This window comes from Equus asinus, chromosome 12 (genome assembly GCF_041296235.1).
Source record: "Equus asinus isolate D_3611 breed Donkey chromosome 12, EquAss-T2T_v2, whole genome shotgun sequence".
Classification (NCBI taxonomy): domain Eukaryota; kingdom Metazoa; phylum Chordata; class Mammalia; order Perissodactyla; family Equidae; genus Equus; species Equus asinus.
This window is the reverse complement of record NC_091801.1, coordinates 59,030,348-59,056,018: the sequence shown is the minus strand read 5'-3', so window position 1 is coordinate 59,056,018 and position 25,671 is coordinate 59,030,348. Positions and strand designations below refer to the sequence as shown.

The 25,671-nt window shown below is 33.1% G+C and overlaps 1 protein-coding gene across 5 annotated transcripts in view; it reads left to right on the top strand.

The window, feature by feature from the left end:
- CSMD3 (CUB and Sushi multiple domains 3) overlaps positions 1-25,671 on the top strand; it is a 1,176,027-nt gene that overhangs the window by 885,341 nt on the left and 265,015 nt on the right. For all 5 annotated transcript variants that reach the window (XM_044781000.2, XM_014843283.3, XM_070481504.1 and 2 more), the window contains 2 exons: positions 658-860; positions 23,718-23,909. In XM_044781000.2, the coding sequence (XP_044636935.2) occupies positions 658-860; positions 23,718-23,909 (395 nt within the window). The remainder of the gene's footprint in view (positions 1-657; positions 861-23,717; positions 23,910-25,671) is intronic.

Here is a 25,671-nt window from a genome sequence, read left to right as displayed (position 1 = left end):
TTGGGGGAAGGTAGACATTATTTGTTAAATTCAGGAAATTCTCTTTTACTCCTAGATTAGTGGATAAGATTATGATGTTGAAATTTTCAAAAATGATTTTTCTGTATACATTGGAATGTTCATGTGACTTTTGTTATATTTGTCATTGTGATAAAATGTATTAATGGTTTTTCGAATGTGAACTATTCTTGCATTCCTGGAATAAACTTCATTTGATTCTGATAAAACAAACAAGACAACTTGAAACAGCGGCAAATGTGTATGTTACAGAGTCAGATAGCTTGAGTTCAAATCATGACTCTGCCCCCTTTTGGGAAATTTTATTCACTCTATCTAAACTCCATTTGCCACGTTTGTAAAATTGAGATAAAAATTGTTTTTGCTTCACTGGGTCATTTTAACAAACAAAGAAAATGTTTATAATGCATCTTGCACAGTGCCTGACATGTACAAGATCCTCTAGAAGTGTCACCTGCTGTTGCGGCAGTTAAAATTCATGAACGCTAAAAAGGATATATACCCGAAATTCCTGTAATTTGCGAAGGTAGAATAAAAGGAATATATAACAAAAGCAAAGATGCATATTTATTATATTCTTTATTTAAAACTCAACTCATGTTTAGAATAATCAAACAGAGATGTACAATTTTCCCACAGCCTGCAGTTTCTTGCTTTTGATACGGAAGCGTCACATGATATACTCCGCGTTTGGGATGGTCCACCAGAAAATGAGATGCTATTAAAGGAAATTAGTGGATCTCTTATTCCTGAAGGAATCCATAGCACTCTCAACATAGTAACCATCCAGTTTGACACGGATTTTTATATCAGCAAATCTGGATTTGCAATTCAGTTTTCAAGTGAGTTACTATTTTATTTCTTAAATGCAAAATAAGAATGTTATTAACTTGTTCTGTTAACTTTACTGCTCAAAATTTTAGTCATCTTAAATATTCTTATTTTTAGTCTACCTATTCATCAGCAGTTAAGGTAAAATATACTTGAAAAAATGCAATTAACTTTGAATTAATCATTAATAAATTGTTGAGACCTCCTCTCCAGTTGTTAAGACAATTTTCCTTAAAGCAGAGGTGGTATTAAAATAATTGGGTGAATGAATAATTACATTGCAAAAGCTTGTAATCTGGATTTACTATAAAAGTGTATATTTTAAAATGTGGAACTTTTGTAGATAAGAAAGGAAATGAATACTTGCCATTATGAAAAAAGTAACCCCAGATTTTTACTAATTTTATTTTTTTCTGTTAAAGATCTTAATTATATATTCACAGACATCTTTGACAGATATTTTAGATCTACTTTTATTAAAGATTTCCTATAAAAATGAAATGTCATTCACTGTAAGTAATTACCAGTGTTCAAGGCTTGTTTTTTATTTTTTTTTTTTCCTTTTAAGGCACTGCTAAATGGCCAAAAAATGTTGTTTTGTAAAAGGGATTTTGGTTTAATGGCTGGAGAAACTGAATGAAAACAAAAATTTTAATTGCCCTGTTTTTACTTTTATTACTTTTTAATGTGTGTATTGAAATGTCAATACACACATTAAATACACATTATCTCTTTGAGAAGATTATCTAATGGATCTTCTAACTGTATAGTCCTAGGAAATTAGGAAGAATAGGAAAAAGTCCTATTAACAGAAACCTATCCAGATTTCCAAGATCATCTATGAAAAGAGTGCAAACCATTATTCTTCAACTGTGCCTGAATTCAAGTACTGGCTCCTTACTAATGGCTGACTTTGGGCAACTGACCTCATCATTGAGGCTGAGTTTTCTAATTCACGGAGGAATAATAATGCTCATCTCATAAATAGGTTATTAGGTTGTAACATGGTCACATGTGAACCTTGGTATTGAATGTATAGGGAGTCCCAGCGAACTGTTATCCTTATATGAGTAAATGTAAAATTGAAATCCTTTGAAAATAACAGAAAAAACATGAAGAACTTTTGAAATGACTGTCAACAAAATATATCTTTTTAGTTAAATAACTGGTTGATACAATTAAACAATTAACTTGGCCTTTTTGTTCATGGAACACAGTTGTTTGGAATAAGTGACTGACATAATGAATTGTTTTGTAGTGTATAAACCAAGCTCACGTGGGAGCGAAGTGTAAGTCAGCATAGCAGAGTCAATATCTGTAAATTTGCACTTTAAATATGTCTTTTGAGAAAAGGAAAAAAAAAGAAATGAAAAATAAGAAAATGATCAGGTAATTGATGAACGTAATGGCACCTAATTCTGAAACACCAATTAACATTCTTCATTTTATTTCTATTTCCTTCTGTTTATTTCTCTTTTTTTGAAGTTAGGAACAATTTGTCAGAGACTTCCTCGTGGCTGCCATTTGATTTTAGTTCTTTCTCATGATAGTTTGAGAACTAACAGTTCTCCTTTTCTTTACCTTAAATTAGAGACATATAATATTTTACACTTAAATGGTTATTGTAATTAAATATCTCCATGTAGTTATGTGAAAAGGTACTTCATGATAGTGTTTGTAAATGTAAAGTGCAACTGCTTAATAGAAAAAGCTGTTTTATGTTTATTTCCGGGAATTTTTAATGTAGATTTGTCTGAGAAATTAGCAATGTATTTTTATATTTATTCTATTTGTAGGGCATATTACAGTTATAGAAGCAATGTGTATCACACCTGAGCTTTGATAAAATCTGCCTTCAAAATATTCTTTCAAGGTATAGAAATTTGTACTACTGATCTGAGATTAGAAACCCACTCATTGAAATAAAATTACTTTGAAGGTTAATATATTGTGAATAGCATCAGTTAGTGAAAATTAGTCTCTTGGTTGGAAATCTTGTGTATTTATGCTTACACAGCTTTCCAAGTGTCCAGATTTCAAGTGCAAAAATATTCTTTTCATGAATGATATCTTACTTGGTGCCAAGAACCATGTTAAATGCTTTATATACCTGATCTCATTTAATCCTCACAAAAGCCATATGAGATATGTTGTGTCATCCCCATTTCCCAAATAAACACACTGAGGTTCTGAAAGTGAGTTAATTTGTTCAAGGTCATAGTGCTAGCAGATCTCTAGTGCTGTGACTTAAATCCACATGCGTCTAAAAGGAGCTTAACATGGTGCCTGGTGCACTTGTTACTATATCATGCTAGCATTATGATTTAGATACATGTAATTAATATGCTAGAAGAAATAGAAAGCTTTCAGTTGCATGCTATAAGTTACAATGAAATTCTCCAATTTAATCAGCTTGTTTCCCTGATTATGCTCCTAAGTACCATATCTAAGGTCATGCTTTCAAAAAGCAGGTGATTTAAACAAACGAAGCAGTGAAGAGGGATGAGGGAAAGCTGGAGAGCATGCATGCCCATTTGAAAGGATCATTTGTCCCCTATGGCCCTAGTCATTTTACCTCTAAGAAAACAGGCTAATTTTAAAGTGGAACTTGAAATAAGAAGTTTAGTGTAAAATCAGCTAATTTTCAAAGAAAACAACTAATCTTAAAGAGAATGTTAATGGACTGTAGGCCAATAAACCACTACTGTAGGCCAAATTTGGGGCTTGCAGGTCAGAGTTTGCCATTTCAGTGCCTTACCTAAATTCCTCTTTCTTAGATCAATCTACCTCGTGTTACCCATTCATTCATTTGTTCATTCTGGGAGAGTCCACTAAGGACCAGATATTAAGCACATTTATCTCCAATTATTTCTCAAATGCACCTTCCATTTCACTCCGGCAAATTTTCTTATGTTCGTAAATAAATACGTGCACACACACACACATCACACACCCCTCCTGACTGCTTTCTGTCTCTAAACCTTCTTTCTCACCTTAAATGTTTTTCTGCTCCCTTTTGCTTGTCTTGCTCATTCTTCCAGACTCAGAACCAGGACATCACTTTATAAAACATTTCTGACTTCTATATAAAACATTTTGAAATGTTTATAAAACATTTTCTCAACTCTCTTTGTAAAACATATTCATGCTCTAAGCACCAGCTGTATTTTTTCTCATATATAGATGAGAGTAAATGATTTATCAATTCGTTGTTCTGGAGACATTTTAATTATGTGCTCTTTGCACCCCAGATATATTGTGAGTGCCCTTGTCTTCCTAAATGTCTATAAAGAACAAACTTTCTGTTTAGGATGATCATATAGTTTGTTGTTCAAATCTAAGATAATTTTTGAAAGTAAAAGGGGCACTATTAAAAATTAACCTGGACAATAAGCATAAACTAGGACAGTTGTACCCAAATCAGGATGTATCATCGTTTTAATTGTCAGAATTTTATTCTGTCTTCACCTCCCCCACCACTACAATACCCATTCCTCTTTTGAGCAAATAGCTATTGTTTATTGAGTGTCAAATAATAAACAATAATAATAATAATAAAAATGAGTCAGTCAATAGTACCAAAACAGTCTTCAGCAATGAAATGCAACCAGTGAAACCTGTTTCACTGAACTTGGTGCAAAGCAAATTTAACTGAAATGTAGGTCACCTACCAGCTTCATAATCATCATCAAGCCATATCAGCAGCCTCATGCCTTCTATTTCATGATCTATTCATTCTTTGTAGAGTCTGTCGCTTTACCTCTTGGTGTTATAGCCTGCAAGACACTTTTGCTTAATCAGAGCTGCTTAAGTGTGACATTACTGTCTTGTGCTGTCCTATATGCTGTCCTTGGTTCTCTGCAGTCAGCCTCTATATCCCCTGCTTAAATTTGTAATCTGCCTGTATCATCCCAGTTTGGTTCCATCAGGAGGACATCTTTGGGTATCATGCTGTCGTTTGCCCACAGAATAGTTGATTTTCACAGAGCAATTTCTATGCTCTTCTCTCTTTGACCTCTCTGTTAAGAATCTGCACCTGCTGGTAATACAAAATACCAAAGCTCATAGCTTATACTGTTAAAAATTCTCAAGGAAATGGATCCCTTAGCCATGAGAAGTTGAGTCTCCCAGCCTCAAACGACTGCATGGTGCCCCTGCCTTTGTTCCCATTCTCATTATTACTGCCTGCACTGCTCTAACAGTTGACTAGCCATTCACTTCATTATCCCTCCAGCCAGACTTTCCTCCACATTTCCACCTGACTGATGATTTTAAAATACAAATCAGACATCACTCCTCTGTTTAAAATTCTTTAATAGCCACACAGTCACAAGTTCAAAACTTTGGAATGACATTTAAAGCCTCCACAATTTGCACCCAAACTACCTGCCAGTTTTATCTGTCACTATTCACTTACACATATTTTGTCATCTAACTACACTATCCTAAAAGGACAATATCCTTACACATTTCTGCTTCTTTTGCAAACTCTCTCCCATATTCCTGGAAGACTTATGTCCACATTCGAAGTCTAGAAATTCTTAGTAATTTTCCAAGGCCCAGGTCAAATGATACTTCTAGTACTGATGAACTCCTAGGCAGAATCAGTCACTTCCACATCTGCCCTGCCCTGGCACTATGTGCATATTATATTAGAATGGCCATATATACTAGTTTGCCAGGACAGTCCTGGTTTATGCTTGTTGGCCTGGCATCCTGACTAATTTGACATTTGGCTTTTCTTTTCTTTTCTTTTTTGTTTAACAAAGTATCATTATTAATAGCTCTGTTAAAATAGCCAAGACATATTTATTAGATCTCTACTTTGTAATTGAGATCATCTAGCAGTGTGTGAGATATGTTCACAGTGCTCAGAGTAATTGTAACACATGGTTAGATTTGAAAGACAAATACTGATAGACCACCTCTATTTCCCAGTCTTTTCCAGATCCCAACTAATTCACATTTTCCTTTCAAGGGCACCATATAAGGCACTTGTAGATATAGTGAAGTATTCTCAGATATGAGCACCTAACCCATTCTGATCTTGGATGTTATTGGAAGAAGCATTTGATACTGTTGCCATGCCAGCTATTTTGTATTATGGCAAGTTATGTCATAGTTTGTGCTGTGGTTTGAAAGATATATAAAGCTGTCAGGCCATGAGTTGGCAGTATTACGGGGAAATATGTGTTTTTGAAATATGCACAGAAGTGGAGGCTCAGCAGATGCACTTTAGAGCTATAGAATATAGTCTGAATGATCTTGCCATGAGTGTATTTATTTATGTTATCAGGTAAATTCACAACTCTTTATTTTATCATAGAAATAATTTTTAAATTATTTTACAATAGACATTTATGGCAGTAATGGAATTTTAAAAACTGCATGTTTATTGAAAAAGTGCATACTGAATATTCATTTCTTAAGAAAGCTGGTTCCACCCAGATGTCCAAAAGGACAGCTACAGGGGGCTGTCAGGAAGAGCCCAAGGAGAGATAAACAAAGATATCAGACAAACTTTTCCTTGCAAAAGTTGAAACTTACTCCAAAAAGATAGCAGGAAAGAATCTAGAATAGTTTTTTTAATTACTATTTGTAAATCAAAATATTTTAGTACATCCGGAAACACATTCTTAAAAAAGCAGGGAGTCCTGCTGATTTCATTTCAATAAAACATATTTAGATAAGTGATAAAAAAAGTTTAGAGGGAAAATTATGTGCTGATTGGTTATTTTTCTATGTAACCAAAAAATTAGTATAATACTAAATTAAGTGAGATTTTGTTGCCTTGTGTATCATGTTAACTTTCTATAGGGTATGGAGGGGGAATTTTTTTTTTTTTTTTTTTTTTTAAGATTTTATTTTTTCCTTTTTCTCCCCAAAGCCCCCCGGTACATAGTTGTGTATTCTTCGTTGTGGGTTCTTCTAGTTGTGGCATGTGGGACGCTGCCTCAGCGTGGTCTGAAGAGCAGTGCCATGTCCGCGCCCAGGATTCGAACCAACGAAACACTGGGCCGCCTGCAGCGGAGCGCGCGAACTTAACCACTCGGCCACGGGCCAGCCCCTGGAGGGGGAATTTTATGTTCTAAAACATGAAACAATTAAATGGTAATTTGAAGTCACATTAATGTATTAACTGCATCTTCTTCACATTTTCTTGATTATTTTAAAGTGCCTATCTTCTATAGCCATGTTCCTTTTAGTGGAATAATTTCCTAAATAAAAGTGCTCCCTGGTATTGGATTTATCCCTGGCACCATAAATCATTGGTAGTAATAGGCTAGTTTTTCTTAATAACTTATTACCCTAATGTGAAAGATGGGATATTTTGATTGAGAATGTAGAGTGTATGATGTTAAAACTTGAGATGTTGAGACTTTAGACCTAATAGTATATTAATATTTTAAGATATAGATACTTGGTATTCTTGTTTTATGAACAAATTGCCTACAAATTTTAAGACGATAAATCATTGGAATAGCTGTTTGGATTGACTACATGATTTTTAGATGTTTAGTATTTATATATTAAGGATTATGCAAAAATTACTCATAGTGTCTGCTAATCATCAAAAAACTCCAAAAACCACATTTTTTTGACATGCTAATCATCAAAAAACCCAAAAAAACACATTTTTTTGACATGCTAATCATCAAAAAACCCAATAACATCTCAATTAAAAATAAACGAAAAAGGTGATGAAAATGCAACTTGCACACAATACATGTTAACATACTTGGGAACATAGTGGTGTCATTGACTATGCAAAAACCAGAAGACGTTAATCTGTTAAAAAATGTGTGGCTTTTCATTAAGAGCAAATGAAAACTCTGCTAAACTAATTTCTTCATTCCATATTCTAAATTTTTTTCCGTATGTGTGAAGTGTTAATATGGCAACTTCTTTAGCAGAAGAACTTCACAAATAGTTAAATGATTCCATTTCATATCAGTCACCTCCAATAGAGAATCAATGACATTACACACCTATAATATTTTAATTCCAACCAAAGTTTCATTTTTTACATCCATTTCATGACACGAAGTATGATCTTTGGAAATTCATTGTATCAAAGACGAACCATCTGTTACTATAAAATCATTAAATTTAAAATTTTAATAATTTTATATTTACTCAGACTTGTTTTATAGTCCAGCATATAGTTTTCTAAATGTACCACGTACATTTGAAAAGAATGTGAACTTGCCATTGTTGGGTTCTATAAATACCAATTAGGTACAATTGGTTGATAGGTTGTATTTGAAGTGTTCTAAGGCATTAGTGGGCTTTTGTCTACTTTTTTTTTTAATCAACTGATGAAACAGAAGTGTTGAAATGCCCAACTGCAATTTTGGATTTGTTTCTATTTTCTTTCTGTCCTATTATGTTTTTGATTTATATATTATGAAGATCTGTTATTAGGTGCATACATGTGAGATGCTGTGTTCTCTTAATAAGTTGACTCTTTCATTAGTATGAGACCCCCCTCTCTTTTCTCTAGTAATTTTCCTTGTCTTAAAGTTTACATTGTCTGATATGAATAGCTTATGATTAGTATTTGCATGGTATACCATTTAGCATCATTTTAACTTATTAATGTCTTTATATTTAAAGTAAGTTTCTACTTTAAATAACACATGGTTGAGATAGCATCTAGTTGAGTCTTGATATTTTATATAGTCTGAAAATCTCTATCTTTTAAATGTAGTGTTTTAAACCATTAGGCTATTTATATTTAATATAATTGTTCATATGATCAAGTTTGTCTATCATATTGTTATTTATTTTTTATTGGACCCATCTATGCAATGTTACTTTTTTTCCATCATCATTGTTTCTTCTTCTGTTAACTGCTTACCTATACATTTTTTGAGGGGCACTTTAATATTTATAGCATGCATCTTTGACTTATCAAAACCTACAATCAAATTATATTACACCACCTCAGATATAATGTAAGAACATTACAGTAGTGTATTTCCATCCCCTGCTTCTTTCCTTCAGGCTATTGTTTTCATTTATCTCACTTCTCTATATGTTAACACCAAAATACATTTTTTAAACTTTAAGCAGACAATTATTTTTTAATCTTTTTTAACAAAGATCAAATAAAATTTTTAAAAAATTTTTTATCGAATTATAGTTGACATACAATATTGTATTAGTTTCATGTGTGCAACATAGTGATTCAACATTTATTTGCATTACAAAATGATCACCCTGATAAGACTAGTTATCGTCTATCAGTCAAAGTTATACAGTATTGTTGAATATATTCCCTATGTTGTACATTGTATCCCCATGACTTACTTACTTATTTTATGACTGAAGGTTTGTACCTCCTATCCCTTTCACCTGTTTTGCTCTTCCCCCCACCCCTCTCCCCTCTAGCAACAACCAATTACGTCTCTGTATCTATGAGTCTATTTCTGTTTTGTTTTATTTGTTCATTTGTTTTGGGTTTTTTTAGATTCCACATATAAGTGAAATCATAGAATATTATTCTTTGTCTGGCTTATTTCACTTGGCAGAATACCCTCTAGATCCATCCATGTTGTCACAAATGAGAGGATTTCATTCTTTTTTATGGCTGAGTGCTATTCTATTGCATATATATGTATAACACTTATTCTTTATCCATTCATCTACCAATGAACACTTAGGTTGCATCATATCTTTGCTATTGCAAATAATGCTGCAGTTAATATAGGGTGCATATATCTTTTTGAATTAGTGTTTTCATTTTCTTCAGATAAATACCCAGAAATGGTATTGCTGGATTGTATGATAGTTCTGTTTTTAAGTTTTTGAGGAACCTCCATACTGTTTTCCATGCTGGTTGTGTCAATTTACATTTCCACTCATAGTGAATGAGGGTTCCATTTTCTCCACATCCTCACCAACACTTGCTATTTGTTGTCCTTTTTATAATAGCCACTCTGACAGGTGTGAAATGATATTTCATTGTGGTTTTTATTTGCATTTCCCTAATGATTAGTGATGCTGAGTACCTTTCCGTGTACCTGTTGGCCATCTGTATGTCTTCTTTGGAAAAATGCCTATCAGGTCTTCTGTCCATTTTTTAATCAGGTTATTTGTTTTGTTGATAATGAATTGTATGCGTTTTTATATATTTTCAATATTAACCCCTTATCAGATATACTGTTTGCAAATATAGTCTCCCATTAAGTAGATTGTCGTTTTGTTTTGTTGATGGTTTTATTCACTGTACAAAAACTTTTTAATTTGATGTAATCTCCTTTGTTTATTTTTATTTTTGCTGCTTTTGCCTGAGGAGACATATTAAAAAAGATTAAATTTTTAATATTAAAGACAAAGTTATTTGTTTTGTGAAAAAATACATAAATTTTGGTTAAACACAACTTCATAATAAAAATACAGTTCTTATAAAATTAAGAAACAGAAATGCACTTAGAATTGACTGTAAATACATACAATTCATAACTGCAGCCAAGCAAATTCTACCATCACAATAAAAATGTTATGAAATTTACAAATATTTTTATACACAATGAAATAAGTGAATTTCATTTTTATGTGAATGGCAGAATAATGCTGATTCAAAAAATAAATAAACTTTAGTATATCAGTACTACTTTCTCTTTTTGCTGCTCCTTGTCATTCAGACCTACAAAGATTTGTATCTCTGAAGCACTCTTTTGCATAATCAACTTAAATGCCCTACTATGGTGTTGAATTTTTTTGAAAATAAACCTTTAAGTTTGTTTGCTTTACATTAGAAGTAGTTGAAAATCTTTAATCAAGATATTCAGTTATTGGAGTGCTAAAGATCTTTAGCCTTTGAAATTTTTGGTGAATTGCAGTTATTGAAAACAAAGGTTGGAAATAGGAAGATATTTAGATGTTATCTCTATAAAAGTTTGAAACTTCAAACATGGTACAAAATTAAAATTTAAAACTATTGTGCTTTAGTATGACTTGACTTGTGAGAAGAAAAGATCTTTTGATGAAATTATTATTATTACTAATTTTTTTTGGTGAGGAAGATTGGCCCTGAGCTAACATCTGTTGCCAATCTCCCTCTTTTTGCTTGAGGAAGATTGTCACTGAGCTAACATCTGTGCCAGTCTTCCTCTATTTTGTATGTGGGATGCTGCCACAGCATGGCTTGATGAGTGGTGTGTAGGTACACACCCAAGATCCAAACCCAAAAACCCCAGGCCACTGAACTTAACCACTATGCCATGGGGGCCTGCCCCCAAAAAGTTCTTATTTTTAATAGGATTAAATTTGTATTTTATATTAGAATGGAATAAAATTGAGAATACATGCAATTATACAGCTTCTAAGTGAAATATTCCAGAAAATTGTAATTTAAGATAACTTTCTTGATAACTTATAAAAATTTGTCAAAGAAATATATTCTGAAAAGAAGTAAAAATTCGGTGTCTATGAAAATATTTGAGCTGAAATGTTTGCACAATGTTGTATGAAAAAAATCAAATTTGAACTTTCCTCCATTTTAAAGAATTAGCCCTAAGCTTACCAGATACCTCAACACCTATAAAGAGAAACCTTTCTCAATTAAAAATAGTACTGCCTGTGGAGACATCAGTTGAACACAGCAACAATTTAAAATGTATTGAAAACACATTTAGCAATGCTAATAAAAATAAGGATACATTGAGAACCCCACACTTTACAAAAAAGTAGTAAAAAGACTTTAAATATGGCTAAGAAACCAATTAAAGAATGTGTAGGGCCTGGCCTGGTGGCACAGTGCTTAAGTTCGCACATTCCGCTTCGGTGGCCCAGGGTCCGCTGGTTGGGATCCCGGATGCGGACACGGCACTGCTTGGCAAGCCATGCTGTGGTAGGCATCCCACATATAAAGTAGAAGAAGATGGGCACGGATGTTAGCTCAGGGCCAATCTTTCTCAGCAAAAATAGGAGGATTGGTGGCAGATGTTAGCTCAGGAGTAATCTTCTTCTTCTTCAAAAAAGAATGTGCATTTATACCACAAGTAATTATTTTGCTTAGCTTATTTTTAATGTTTAGATAATTTGCATAAAGAAGATGTTTCTTTGTCCACAGGCATATGGCATTTTAATTTTCTAGGAATTATTTTTAAAGTAGTTTTCATTTAAATATCTATTTTGAAAAGTGTATCAATATAGTATCAATTTTATTAGTAAGTACATATTTTAATTACATAATTTAAATTACTTTTAGCTTCTCATTCTGCGCCCAGAATTTATCAGTTTTAATGACAAAAAGCCGCCTGATTTTAATGCCCATTTTATTATATTAAAGCTATGTGCACATCTGCTGTCCCTCTTAGAGTGTGTTCCTTTGAAGGGCAGGGGTGTTATCTTATTGATATTTATATCCCCAGAACTCGGCACTGCACCTGGTACTTAGTACTTAGTAAATGTTAAATGAATCTGATTGAGCAGGAAATCTTTTAAGAACAAGCACACTGATACTATATACTGTCAGTTAGAAATAATATAAAACTATTCTTAGGTGATTTTTCTTTTCTTGCTCATTAATTCTTATGTTCCCCAAATATTAGGTTTCTATTTCAAGTGAGACTTTTATATGATCTTTTATAATCTTTAGATGTGAAATCAGTTTTCTGTGTGGGGAACATTGACAGTCTTCAACCTAACTTACCTTTTGATTTCACAAAAATTAGATCAGTGATTTTTTTCCCCACTTTTGTCCACATACTGGAGAACAGAATCAATTAAAGTAGGGAAGTGTTATCTCTTGTTAAAATATATTTCCAATATCAAGCATAATACCTGGCTCATAGTGGGTGCACAACAATTATCTGGTGAAATGAATGAATAAATAGGTATTTTTTAAAAGATATTTTTATACACTTGGAAGTATTGTACACTAGCTTTGAGGTTTCTTTTGCGTCCCATGCAATGAGCAGCTTTGTTTCCCTCCTGAGTTGATGGGAATGTCTGTCATACAGCCATCTACTTTAACCTGACTTGCCATGTCATTAGGTATATGCTTAGAAGCATAATGAAATTCTAAAGATAGCCACATCACTGAATAGCTGGCAGACTGTAGGCCTAATAATGATGTTGAACATTCTTTATAAAATTGATGGATCTTGTACAAAGCAAGGGCTCAATCAAGGGCAAAATTCCCCAGGGTGAAATTCACCTCTAGGTTACCATCTGCGTTTCAAATATTTTCTGATTGATTTGACTCTGGATGGGATTTTCTTCCAGGTTAAATATTCCCATTACCCAACTTGATTTCCTTGTAGGTACTGAAGTGGAGAATGCAGTGTCACTTCTTAGTCAATACAAAATGTAAGGCAATAAAACTGGAAAAAAAGAATGTAAAGCCTTGTGAATACCAAATTTGGACTATGACCTTGTTGAAGTCTCCTGACATATTGCAAAAAAATATAAAACAACTTCTTAGACAACTACACAGTGAATAGTAAAATCTACTGGTCTTTAAAGATTTATTTCAGAATTGATATTTTTCATAAAATTATAAATTATAATTGTTAGAATAGAACTTTAAGATTTTATATAACACTAAACCAGGCGGGTAAAATATTACTGGGCCAGTTTTACAGTTGAGGTAGCTAAAATTCAGGGAATCATTACAACCTGATCAATACCCCTTTTTTACTACAGTCAAGACTGGAATCTAAGCCTCCTGCTTTTGCTGGCATTACTTATTCAACTGCATGAATCCAAGATTTTTCTTTTTTGAAAGGTCTCGAGGTAAACAAGTTTATACCAAAAAGTCAACTTTCTGGACAGAAAGGACACACAGACCTTATGACTGATTTTAGTGTCTGTATTCTTTGTTGTACAAAACAATGCCATAAGAAAACTGGAGTGTTAGTTTGCCAAAGATCACCAAGATGGTAATTCAGACATTATCTCTGAATAATAATTCAAATTATCATCCATATTTTAGTTGAAACCTATACCTGCACTAGTTAGGATTGTGAAATCTGTATTAGGTGAAGTGCATATTTCCAATTAAATTACACTCAATTAGTTGAAAACAAATATAAAATGAGAAGTCGGAAGTATATTTATAGTACTGATGAGTTGTAACAATGCTGAGAACTCAGTTATATTCTGTGCTACTGAGTGCTATCTGCTTTGTTCTGAAAACATCCTCAGGTTATCCAGATAGGTTAAAGCAAATTAAAATATAGTGTAAATGTTGTGTTACTGCATACTTGGAATAAATGTTTCTCAGTGTCCAAAAAATACTGAATTACATATAAACCTTCAGCATACACTGAAATGACTAGTTGTAGTTTTGTTCATTTGGTCCACAAATATTTATTTGATGAACTATTTTTAACTATTGTGGAAGCTTCTCTTCAATTTCTTATATATAAGATCCATTTATCCCTAGGGTATCATAAAGCTTGATTTGATAAGGTCACATGTTACTTAACAATAAATGCAGTTAACTCTTTCAGTGGATTTAGATCATTGGTGAAGACTGAGGGCATTATAAAAACAATTTCTTAGTAACATTAATGTAAGTTTTCTCAACTAGAGAATACATTCTTTTTTAATGCATGTGAAGACATGCACTTATATATAATTAGTATAAGAATAGCATATTTTGAAAAATTATTTCTATTTATACAATAAGTAGTTATGAAATCATATTACTTTTACATGTCTTTACTTTCTGGTTCATGAGAATTATTAAGAAAAAACTGATGTGAATACAAGTTGGTTTTGGTAGAATGAAAACAGTTCCATTTTGAAAGCAAAAATCTGTTGTTACAATTTTACCTCTAACTTATGGTAACCAGATACAAACTCATTTTGTTAGAATGAATGCTGCTATACAAGGTAACATCACTGGCATAAAAAATAAAGTAAAAATTATAATATTTTATATTTTTGCTAATGTTCAGTTTATTTCTTGTGTCAATAATTTCACCTTCTATGGTGAATTTATTTCTAATAAAAGTATTTGTATCTGAGTATTAGAATAAATTAGAAGTAAATTTGCAATTAGGAATTTTAAAATTGGAACTGTATTATATTTATTTGATTTTATTGACATCAATGGCCTATGAAAAATTTGCATAGACAGGTGAAATTCTAATTTTTTTAAACATTTCTCTTTCCAAAAATATGAAAACTAAAAGATTTTATAATTTTGTATTTTGGACATGGTAAGATGAGAGGCCTATTAGATATCCAAGTAAAGAAGTTGAACAGAATGGTCTAGAGCTCAGGAGAGACAGTAGGCTGAATATATAAATTTAGGAGGCATTACGCTAAAAAGAGTATTTATTTATTTAACTTTTTATTGAGATTATGATAGTTTACAATCTTGTGAAATTTCAGTTGCACATTACTGTGTGTCAGTTGTGTTGTAGGTGCAGCACTTCACCCTTTGTGCCCACCCCCGCCTCATTCCCCTTCCCCTGGTAGCCACTAATCTGTTCTCTTTGTCTACATGTTTAACTTCCACATATGAGTGGAGTCATACAGAGATTGCCTTTCTCTATCTGGCTTATTTCACTTAACATAATACCCTCAAGGTCCATTCATGTTGTTGTGAATGGGACAATTGTATCCTTTTGATGGCTGAGTAGTATTCCATTGTATATATATATACCATGACTTCTTTATCCAATCATCAGTTGATGGGCACTTAGGTTGCTTCCATGTCTTGGCTATTGTAAATAATGCTGCAGTGAACTTAGGGGTGCATGGGACTTTTGGAATTGCTGATTTCAAGTTCTTTGGGTAGATACCCAGTAGTGGGATGGCTGGGTCATATGGTATTTCTATTTTTAATTTTTTGAGAAATCTCCATACTGTTTTCCATAGTGGTTGCACCAGTTTGCATTCCCACCAGCAGTGTATGAGGGTTCCTTTTCCTCCACAACTTCTGTCACTTTTTGTTTTGGTTATTTTTGCCATTCTAATGAGTGTAAGGTGATATCTTAGTGTAGTTTTGATTTGGATTTCCCTGATGATCAGTGATGATGAACATCTTTTCATGTGCCTATTGGCCATCCGTATATCTTCTTTGGAGAAATGTCTGTTCATGTGCCCTGCCCATTTTTGGATCGGGTTGTTTGATTTTTTGTTATTGAGTTGTGTGAATTCTTTATACATTATGGAGATTAACCTTTTGTTGGATATATGACTTGCAAATATTTTTTCCCAATTAGTGGGTTGTTTTTTTTTGTTGTTTCAGTCCTGTTTTCCCTTGCCTTGAAGAAGCTCTTTAGTCTGATCAAGTCCCACTTGTTTATTTTTTCTATTGTTTCCCTTGTCTGAGAAGACATGGTGTCCGAAAAGATCAAAGAGTATACTGCCTATATTTTCATCTAGAAGTGCTATCGTTTCAGATCTTACCTTTAGGTCTTTGATCCATTTTGAGTTTATTTGTGAATGGTGAAAAAGAATGGTCAATTTTCATTCTTTTACATGTGGCTATCCAGTTTTCCCAGCACCCTTTGTTGAAGAGACTTTCTTTTCTCCATTGTATGCCCTCAGCTCCTTTGTCAAAGATTAGCTGTCCGTGGATGTGTGATTTTACTTCTGGGCTTTCAATTCTGTTCCATTGATCTGTGCATCTGTGTTTCTAGCAGTACCATGCTGTTTTGAATACTGTAGCTTTGTAGTATGTTTTGAAGTCAGGGATTGTGATGCCTCCAGCTTTGTTCTTTTTTTTCAGGATTGCTTTAGCAATTCGGGGTCTCTTGTTGCCCCATATGAATTTTAGGATTCTTTGTTCCAGTTCTGTAAAGAATGTCATTGGGATTCTGATTGGGATTGCATTGAATCTGTAGATTCCTTTAGGTAGTATGGACACTTTAACTATGTTTATTCTTCCAATCCATGTGCGTGGAATGTCTTTCCATCTCCTTATGTCGTCATCACTTTGTTTCCGGAAAGTCTTGTAGTTTTTGTTGTATAGGTCTTTTACTTCCTTAGTTAAATTCACCCCAAGGTATTTTATTCTTTTTGTTGCAATTGTGAATGGTATTGTGTTCTTGAGTTGTTAAAAAGAGTATTTAAAACCATGGGATCAGATGAAGTTGTCCAGGGAGAAATAGCAAAAAGAAGGGAGCAGAACATTAAGGATAAATCCCTGAGGTACTCCAGCCCTCAGGCATTGGGTTAAAAAGGTTGAGAGACAGCAAAAGATAGAGAAAAGGAGCAGCAAATAAGCCAGAAAGAAAACCTGCAGAGTCTGATGACTAAGAGGTCAAGAAAAAAAGTGTTGTGACAGATGTTGCTGAGAAGTTTCTGAAAGAAGGCACAAAAGTTACCAGTGGATTTGGCAGCCTAAATTTAACAAGAGGAGTTTAGTGACTATATCGATTGAAAGGCTGGTGATGACACTGGAGACAGTTTTACAGATATCTCCCTTAGGAGAGATGTTTAATTGGTTTCCTATTAAAGAAAGGAGAGAAATGGGAAAAATAATTGGAAGAGGATGGGAATGTAACAAGGATTTTGTTTGTTTATTTAAGATGGAAATATAAGCCAACTTTGTATGCTGTTCGGAATGACCCAGTACAGAAGGAAGAACTGGTGATTCAGAAGAGATGATAAATGTTTAAGAATGAAGTCCTTGAGAAGTAGAGAGGGTTTAATACCAGGAGCACAAGAACTAGGGTCAGTTTTACATAGAGCAAGGGCACCTTCTCCATTGCAACAGGAGAGGAAGGAGAGAATATGGATGCAGATGCCAGTGACCTAATAGATTTGGTGGTGGTAAAATAAGGGCAATCTTATTACTTCAACTAACTGTAAGGAAAGAAGTCAGACAAAAGAGAGGATGGAAAGGGAAAAGAAAATGAAAAAGCAGTTGGAATGGAAATGTCTTTAGTATTATAATTACTTAAAGAATATCATTTGGCACATATATGGCTAAATTTGGCATATATAAGGCTAAATTTTATTTTTATTATTTCTAATAACACCTGCAAAAAATAACTCTGGGTCTTTCTTTTGTGTTTCCCTTTATGTTGAAATATCAGCAGCAAGAAATGTTTTTGTGTAATGAAGGGTTATAAACTGCTCGATATTTCTTTCCTTTCCATTTGAAACTAGGTCTAATGTTTTTTGGCTAATTCTTTCATCAATCAGCAACTGTCACAGTTCCATTAGTAGGGCATGACTTTGTATTGTTTTCTCTGGTAATGGGATAGGTTTGTGCTGAGACCAGGTCCTGTAGGAGTTAAGAGCCCTGATGTTGCTTGAGTTCAAATTCTCACTCTGCTGAGAGCAAGCACTTCACATCACTGAGGCTCATTTACCCATTTGAAAATGGGGATGATCACAATACTTCATAAGAATTTGTGTTTTAGCTTGAGTATAAACTTAGTCTTTAGCCAAGTATTTTGCAAACAATATGCTCTCAATAGGGAGCTCAATATGCTCTCAATAGTAATCATTATAATTATTATTTTATTAGTATCTATTCTAAATTAATTGCCCTTCATAATGAACAGCTTCCTTATAAATACAGACTTTATTGTTTGATACAGTATATACCAGTGGAATCCTGTGAATAAGACTGTAATGTTGATATCTGTGCATTTTTTTTTTCAGTAAGAAAAAGATATGTTTAAAGCTAAGTGTTGTAAATGTGTAGGTTTTTGGACTACTCCAACCAGAATGACAGGCAGGTAGATAGTTGCTCTTATGATTTTAAAATTACATTTAAAGATTAATAAAATATTTTAGAAATTCCAATTTAATTAATCACATCATTTGATTTTTATACTATAGTCCACACTTTAAGTACTTTTTTCTGAGGGCTCTATCACTTTTACTTAGGAAGTGTCATTTGGATATGGTCTCATGTCTCCATTCCCATTTTAACTGTCCTAAGTAACTGTGTCATGTTAGGTAAGTTTCTTATTGCTTTGAAGCCTCAATTTTCTCATTGGAAAAATATGAATAATAACAGTAACCAGACTTCTTGTGAATCAAATGCAATATAGCTCATGGTACAGTGTTTGCAAGATAGCAATTGCTCAATAAATACTACATATTAACAATATTAACTATTCCCACACTCTTCTATTTACATAATACTTTTCCCCCTGTGGCTATTATATTTTCTACTGAATAATCAGCTGGTGTAAGGAGCACAATCTACAGCTGAGTAACAGACTAGCCACTCGATAATTCCTATTCTAGACTAACCGGAATGTAAATGGGCAGTCCTTTTCAAGGGAAGGAAACAAGGACAGGAAGTCATCTTTTACTGTAAATTTCATAAAGTTTTGAAAGTTAAATCTAAGCAAGATTTGGATATTATAGCATATAAGCCTATTATATACACTTTCCAGAATGTTCTTTTCATGATATCATTACAGGTGAGACTACAAGGTTGTTAAGACCTTTTATCTTTGTTGGAATTTCTGCTTACTTTGCATAGCTATGTTAGGAAAAATCGGCAATAAATGGCAGACTTAAACGTAATAGAGCAAATGCAGATATTCATTTCATCAGTTAAATTTGAAGCAATTTGAATTAAAGAAGTTAAGAAAATAAATAGAAATTACACATGTTAATGCATTGGTGGTAAGTATATTATGTTTTGACGTATACTTTTAAAAAAATTTTATATGTTTAAAACCGTTGATAAGCTAAAATACTTACTTGCAAAAATAAGTCTTCATTCTATAGAAATACACTATATTTTATTCCAGAATAGGAGAAAATAGAGAAAGAGGATCAAACATCTACTTAAAAATTTGTGTAATAACAGAAAGAATTGCAAATAAGAATGATATATTTTAAGGATTGTGTTCCACCAAAGTAAAAATATATATCAAATAAAAATTATTAATGTATTTTTACATAAGTGACTATTAAATTCTAAGATTATATAATCGCTTTTAAAATCATACTAAATATGTGAGATTATTTCACTCCTAATTCCCAAGGAGATAGCATGGCTTTTTAAATGGTTATTTATTTTCTTCAATGGTTATAGTTTCTATTTCATACAGAAAACAAGGATGATTGATGCTAAAATTATTATAATTTTGTCTACCCACAAACGCGGAGTATAACCGTTATGGAGGTCAAACTTGGAATAAGTAAAGAAAATAAGATAACAGATTCACACCAAGTGATTGTTCCTATTTATATTCAACTAATTGCTTTTAGAACTCAGGTAATTCCAAGAGAAAAAAATTTCTTTGGTCTTTCATTAAACCCCATCATTCTCTATTGTACTTTAAAATCTTACTCTTAATTTATTTTTAATTGAGAGAAAAAGGAACAGTAGGGATTTACCACCTCTCTTCCTTGAAGTCAAACTGACCCAAAGGCAAATGTTTATTTTCACATACATATTATGTATTAGCTGTCATATCAAAGCCTTCTTGTTTTAGCTCCTTGGTTCCACTTTAAATCTTTAAGCACAGTAAATCTGACAAAAGAGCAAAACACCTTTTTTCCTCAAACTCAGCTAAGACGTTTGTATCAACTGTTTTCGTTTCAATACATTTTCATAACATTGTTATTGATACGTTTTTGCTTTCAAGAATGTTCACCTTAAGCTTCAAGCTTCTTGCCAACACAGAGTCCAGCACATGGGAAGCCTCACAAAAAGGGAGAAGTTTTCTCATAGTTTTTTATGCTATTCTTATTTTTCAGTTTGAAAGCTATAGCACATTTCCAATTTTGTCACTTCTTTCCAATAAAAACATTCTAAATGTAAATCTTGTCTGTAGACCATCACTGTCCACTTATATATTGTAAAACTAATCCAGAGATCAGTTTAGTTTTGGTGGAGACCATCCCAGAGCAAATCAAGAAAAACCTAATGACTCAGCTTATCAAAAAAACATTTTACAAAAAATCTCCATCAATATGGGAAGATTATAGTTGCCAGACACTCTGAGGCATGATGGATATTCTGCTAAGGAACTGTGATGGGTATCCCAGGACAAATTCACTTGGAAATTGCAACCAAGTCCTTATCCCTCTCCTGCCAATATTCTCCAATATGAGTTCAATTGTTATTCTAGTAACAACTAAAAACCACTCTCTCAAAAATAACTCTTAAGAAGGTAGATTGAATATGTTTTAAGGTGGATTCAGATTATATCAGCTGTAGTTTTTCTATTCATGGATATAATCTCTACCTTTTTCATAATTTCTTAGTGGGGTTTATTTTATTTTATTTAACTAGAAAGGAGAGAAATTGCATCTCTGGGACAGTTACAAGTAGAAGAGGACAGGCTAGTGTAATATTAAGGATTTGAGTTCTGAAATTGCAGAGAGTAGAGTTCAAATCTTGGTTCTGCACCCTTTTTAGTTTTTGTCATATAGGACAGGTTACTTAATCTTCCTAAACTTTACTTTTCTCACCTCCAAAATAAGGCTAATAATCACAGTTGACTCATAGTGTTATTAGGAGAATTAAATGAATTATACATGTAAGGCCCTGTCCATAGACAGTGCTCAGAAACACTCGTTTATCACTAAAAGGAAGCAAAACTAATAAGACTTCTCATTATATATATGATGATAGATTTTGCTTCACTTAAGTGATTGGTGAAATGACATTTGTAGTCTACATTTTGCAACCCTTTAAAAAAAGAAATCCTTTAAAAAATAACCTTTTTTTACTCTTTCAAAAACATAAACAAAAATATACATATGTGTATGTATATATGTGTGTGTGTATATATATGTGCGATCACGTTTGTTGTTGTTGCTGTTTTTATGCAGTGTCAGGCCTAGTGTCTCATCAATATCCAGTTTTCTTTTCAGCTTTTTAACTGATATGATCCTCTTGATTCCCATACAACTTTGAGTATTAGAGCATTACGATATGGTATAAAGATATTCTGGTTTCTTTGTTGTGTGGGTGTATTAGAGAGATGAGCCACAAGTTTACTGGATGGATTAACAGATTGATTGATATATTGATGAATCTATCTATTGATCTATTGACCTATCTACCTATACCCATCTTCCTACTAAGGATGTGTACAATAGAATCCGTTTATTTGTACCACCACTATACAGAACAATTTGAAGTCTGTTCAGTTCTATTTGTGTCTACTTATTTCTTCTTCATATTCCTGGCACCTAGCACGATGGCTGGAATATATTCAGTTAGTAAGTGAATGAAGGAGTGAATACAGTTATGTGTCTGTAATCCAGCAATTTGTGTCATTAATATGCAATTTAAAGAATAATTTGTGTAAGTGATGAATACATTTATAAATATAGTTTAATAATAGCTTACTTAAGTGGAAATTTTAATAGCTTCCTTGTTTTGATACTTAATTGGCATATGCTTTAGGGTAAAACTACTTTGTGGTAATTCAGAATAATATTTGGTTCTATTAACCTGAATAATTAGAGTTAACTCTATTATTAAATGTACCATATACTATGCATAGAAGAATGTTTACTTTCCTATGGTCTCATACTATTCTCCTTTTCTCTAATGATTTTTTAAAATTTTTATTTTTAGGTAATTTTAGATTTATATACAATTGTAAGAAATAATAGAAAGCCTGTATACTTTTCACCCAGTTTCCCCTAATGACAACTTCTTACGTAACCATAGCACAATATAGCAGCCAGAAAATTGACATTGATACCATCCACCAACCTTATTCAGATTTCACTAGTTTTACATATACTTGTGTGTGTGTGTGTGTGTATTTCATTCTATGTAGATTTGTATGACTACCACCACCACTGTCAAGATACAGTACAGGTCCTCACAAGCATCGCTAGTGTTACTCTTCTACAGCCACAGTCACCTCCTTCCATCCTCTGCCCTTACAACTGCTGGTAACCACTAATCTGTTTCCCAGTTCATAATTTTGTCACTTCAAGAATGTTACATAAATAGAGTCAAATAGTATATAACCGTTTGATATTGCATTTTTTTCACTCGGCATAATTTCCTTCAGATCCATCCAAGTTGTTGTGTGTGTCCTCATTCCTTTTTGTTGCTGAGTGATATTCTATGGTATGAATTTACCAAAGTTAGATTAATCATTCGCCTGTTGAAGGGCATTTGGGTTGTTCCTGGTTTTCAGCTATTACAAATAAGGCTGCTATGAACATTGATGTTCGGCTTTTTATGTGAACATAAGCTTTCACTTTTCTGGGATAAAACTGCACTTGATAAGAGTGCGGTCATTGGATTGTATGTCAAGCACATGTTTAGTTTTGCAAGAAACTGCCATACTTCTTTCCAGAGTGGCTGTACCATTTTATATTCCCACCAGCATTGTATGAATAATTCAGTTTTCTCCAGAATCTTGCCAGCATTTGGTGTTATCATATTTTTTATTTTAGTCAATCTGATAAGTATGTAGTAATGTCTCATTGTGGTTTTAATTTGCATTTCCCTAATGGCTAATGTTGTTGAACATCTTTTCATGTGCCATCTGGTATTCTCTTCATTGAAATGTTTTTTGCCCATTTTGTAATTGGATTGTTTTTCTTCTTCCTTTTTTTTCCCAGTTGAATTTTAAGAGTTTTTATATATTCTAGACACAAGTCCTTTGTGGAATATATCTCATGCAAATATGTTCTCCCAGTCTGCAGCTTTCTTTTTATCTTCTTCACAGTATCTTTCACAGAGCATCAAAATAATAGATTGCAAGTAAATCTTTTATTTAGCTACTATAATTCCATGCCCTTTCTTGAAACAAGTTAGCACAAAAATTATTTAACAAAAAAAATTAAAAAGTATTTATTATGCCAGCTTTTAAAAGTTGGCCCCGGAATTTTTAAGTTAATTTTCTAAAAGCACATAGATATGTGGAAAGTGCAAACTGGAACTTCGAAATTGATTTTGGTATCATCAAAACTAACGGTTTGTTTCTGTCTTTTCATAGGTTCTGTTGCCACTGCATGTCGTGACCCAGGGGTTCCCATGAATGGGACGCGAAATGGGGATGGACGAGAACCTGGAGATACTGTTGTTTTTCAGTGTGACCCAGGATATGAGCTTCAAGGAGAGGAAAGAATAACCTGCATCCAGGTAGAAAATCGATACTTCTGGCAGCCCAGCCCACCAGTCTGTATAGGTATGAATTAAAGAACAATTAAAATTTTATATAAGTATAAAACAATGGTTAAAACCTGTTATTGATGTTATTAATTAAGAACAATATTGTAGAATAGGTTCTATGTGGGAGTCTAAGATTTCAGTCTTCAAAAAATGCACAAAATTATAAATAATTATCATTTTTCTCCGAGTAGAGAGACGGTCCATAATTTATTGATTCTCAATGATTCTAAGGTCATATAAAAGGAAAAGTTAAGTCTCAGAGCTCTTGAAAAATCCTAATCTTCCCTTATCTACTATATAAATATAGATATCCACTCCTTTTAAAATTTAAAGAGTGGATTCATATTCAATATTTAAAATGGACCAAATCAATCTTGCCTCGGCAGTGGTTATTTATTGAAAATTTTATCGAAACTTACATTTGAATTTCAAAACTTTGACTTTGCATTCAATTTATGTATTCCAAAAGAATATTAGGTTTTATTTTGATGATCTAAGGATTGACAGCAGCTCGGTTCATCCTTACAACTGTCTTTTTGTCTCCATGCTGTGTTCTTGACTCCCCAAGTTAGACTGTAGAAAATTAAGATATATATTATTTCTCTACTAGATCTGAGAAAAAGTTGGAGGGATGTACCACCTTTGAAATGAAAATAGTGGGAAAACCTGCTATATGATCTTTAGGAAAAACTCATTATAAAATTAAACTATTTTAATCTTAAACTTTTTACATCAAGTGTTTTAGAATTGGTATCATCTTAAATTTACAATAAATTTTGACCAAACTATGTTCTCTCTACTCAAAATTTTATTTATTTACATATTCTCTCACTTACTACACAGAAGCAACTTGAGAGAAGATCCCATATCTTGTTCATCGTTGTATTTCCTATAGCATTCAGCACACACAGATTTAGCACATTTGGGAGACTAACCCTTATTTTTGTTCACCTATATTCAACTCATAAATACTTTTTTTTTTCTTGTGAGGAAAATTGGTCCTGAGCTGACATCTGTTGCCAATCTTCCTCTTTTTGCTTAAGGAAGATTGTCACTGAGGTAACATCTGTGCCAATCTTCCTCTGTTTTATGTGGGATAACGCCACAGCATGGCTTGATGAGCAGCGCTAGGTCCACATCTGGGATCCGAACTCGAAAACCCCAGGCCACTGAAGTAGAGTGCACGAACTTAACCACAACATCACTGGACCAGCCCCATAAATACATTTTTAATAATCATTTCACAGTGATTTTTTTGAGTTATAATGTTATAGTAACTCAATTTAGTAATTCAGTCAGAAGTGAACAAACTCAAGCACTCAATTATTCAGATTTATTTTACCCCATGTTTTAACTTGTTATTCAGGAGTCACACACTCAAATTCATTAGACAGTCACTGTGTCCTTGGCATAGTTCTGAGCACTGAGGCTTTAGCAGTAAAACAAGACAGACAAGTTCTCTGTTCTTTTTTTTTTTTTTTTTTAAGATTTTATTTTTTTCCTTCTTCTCCCCAAAGCCCCCCAGTACATAGTTGTATATTCTTCGTTGTGGGTCCTTCTAGTTGTGGCACGTGGGACGCTGCCTCGGCGTGGCTTGATGAGCAGTGCCATGTCCGTGCCCAGGACTTGAACCAACGAAACCCTGGGCCACCTGCAGCTGAGCGCACGAACTTAACCACTCGGCCACGGGGCCAGCCCCAAGTTCTCTGTTCTTTTAAACCTACTTTCCAGTGAAATGAAAACTAAAAACTCTGAATTTTTATGTAACATTTTTTTCT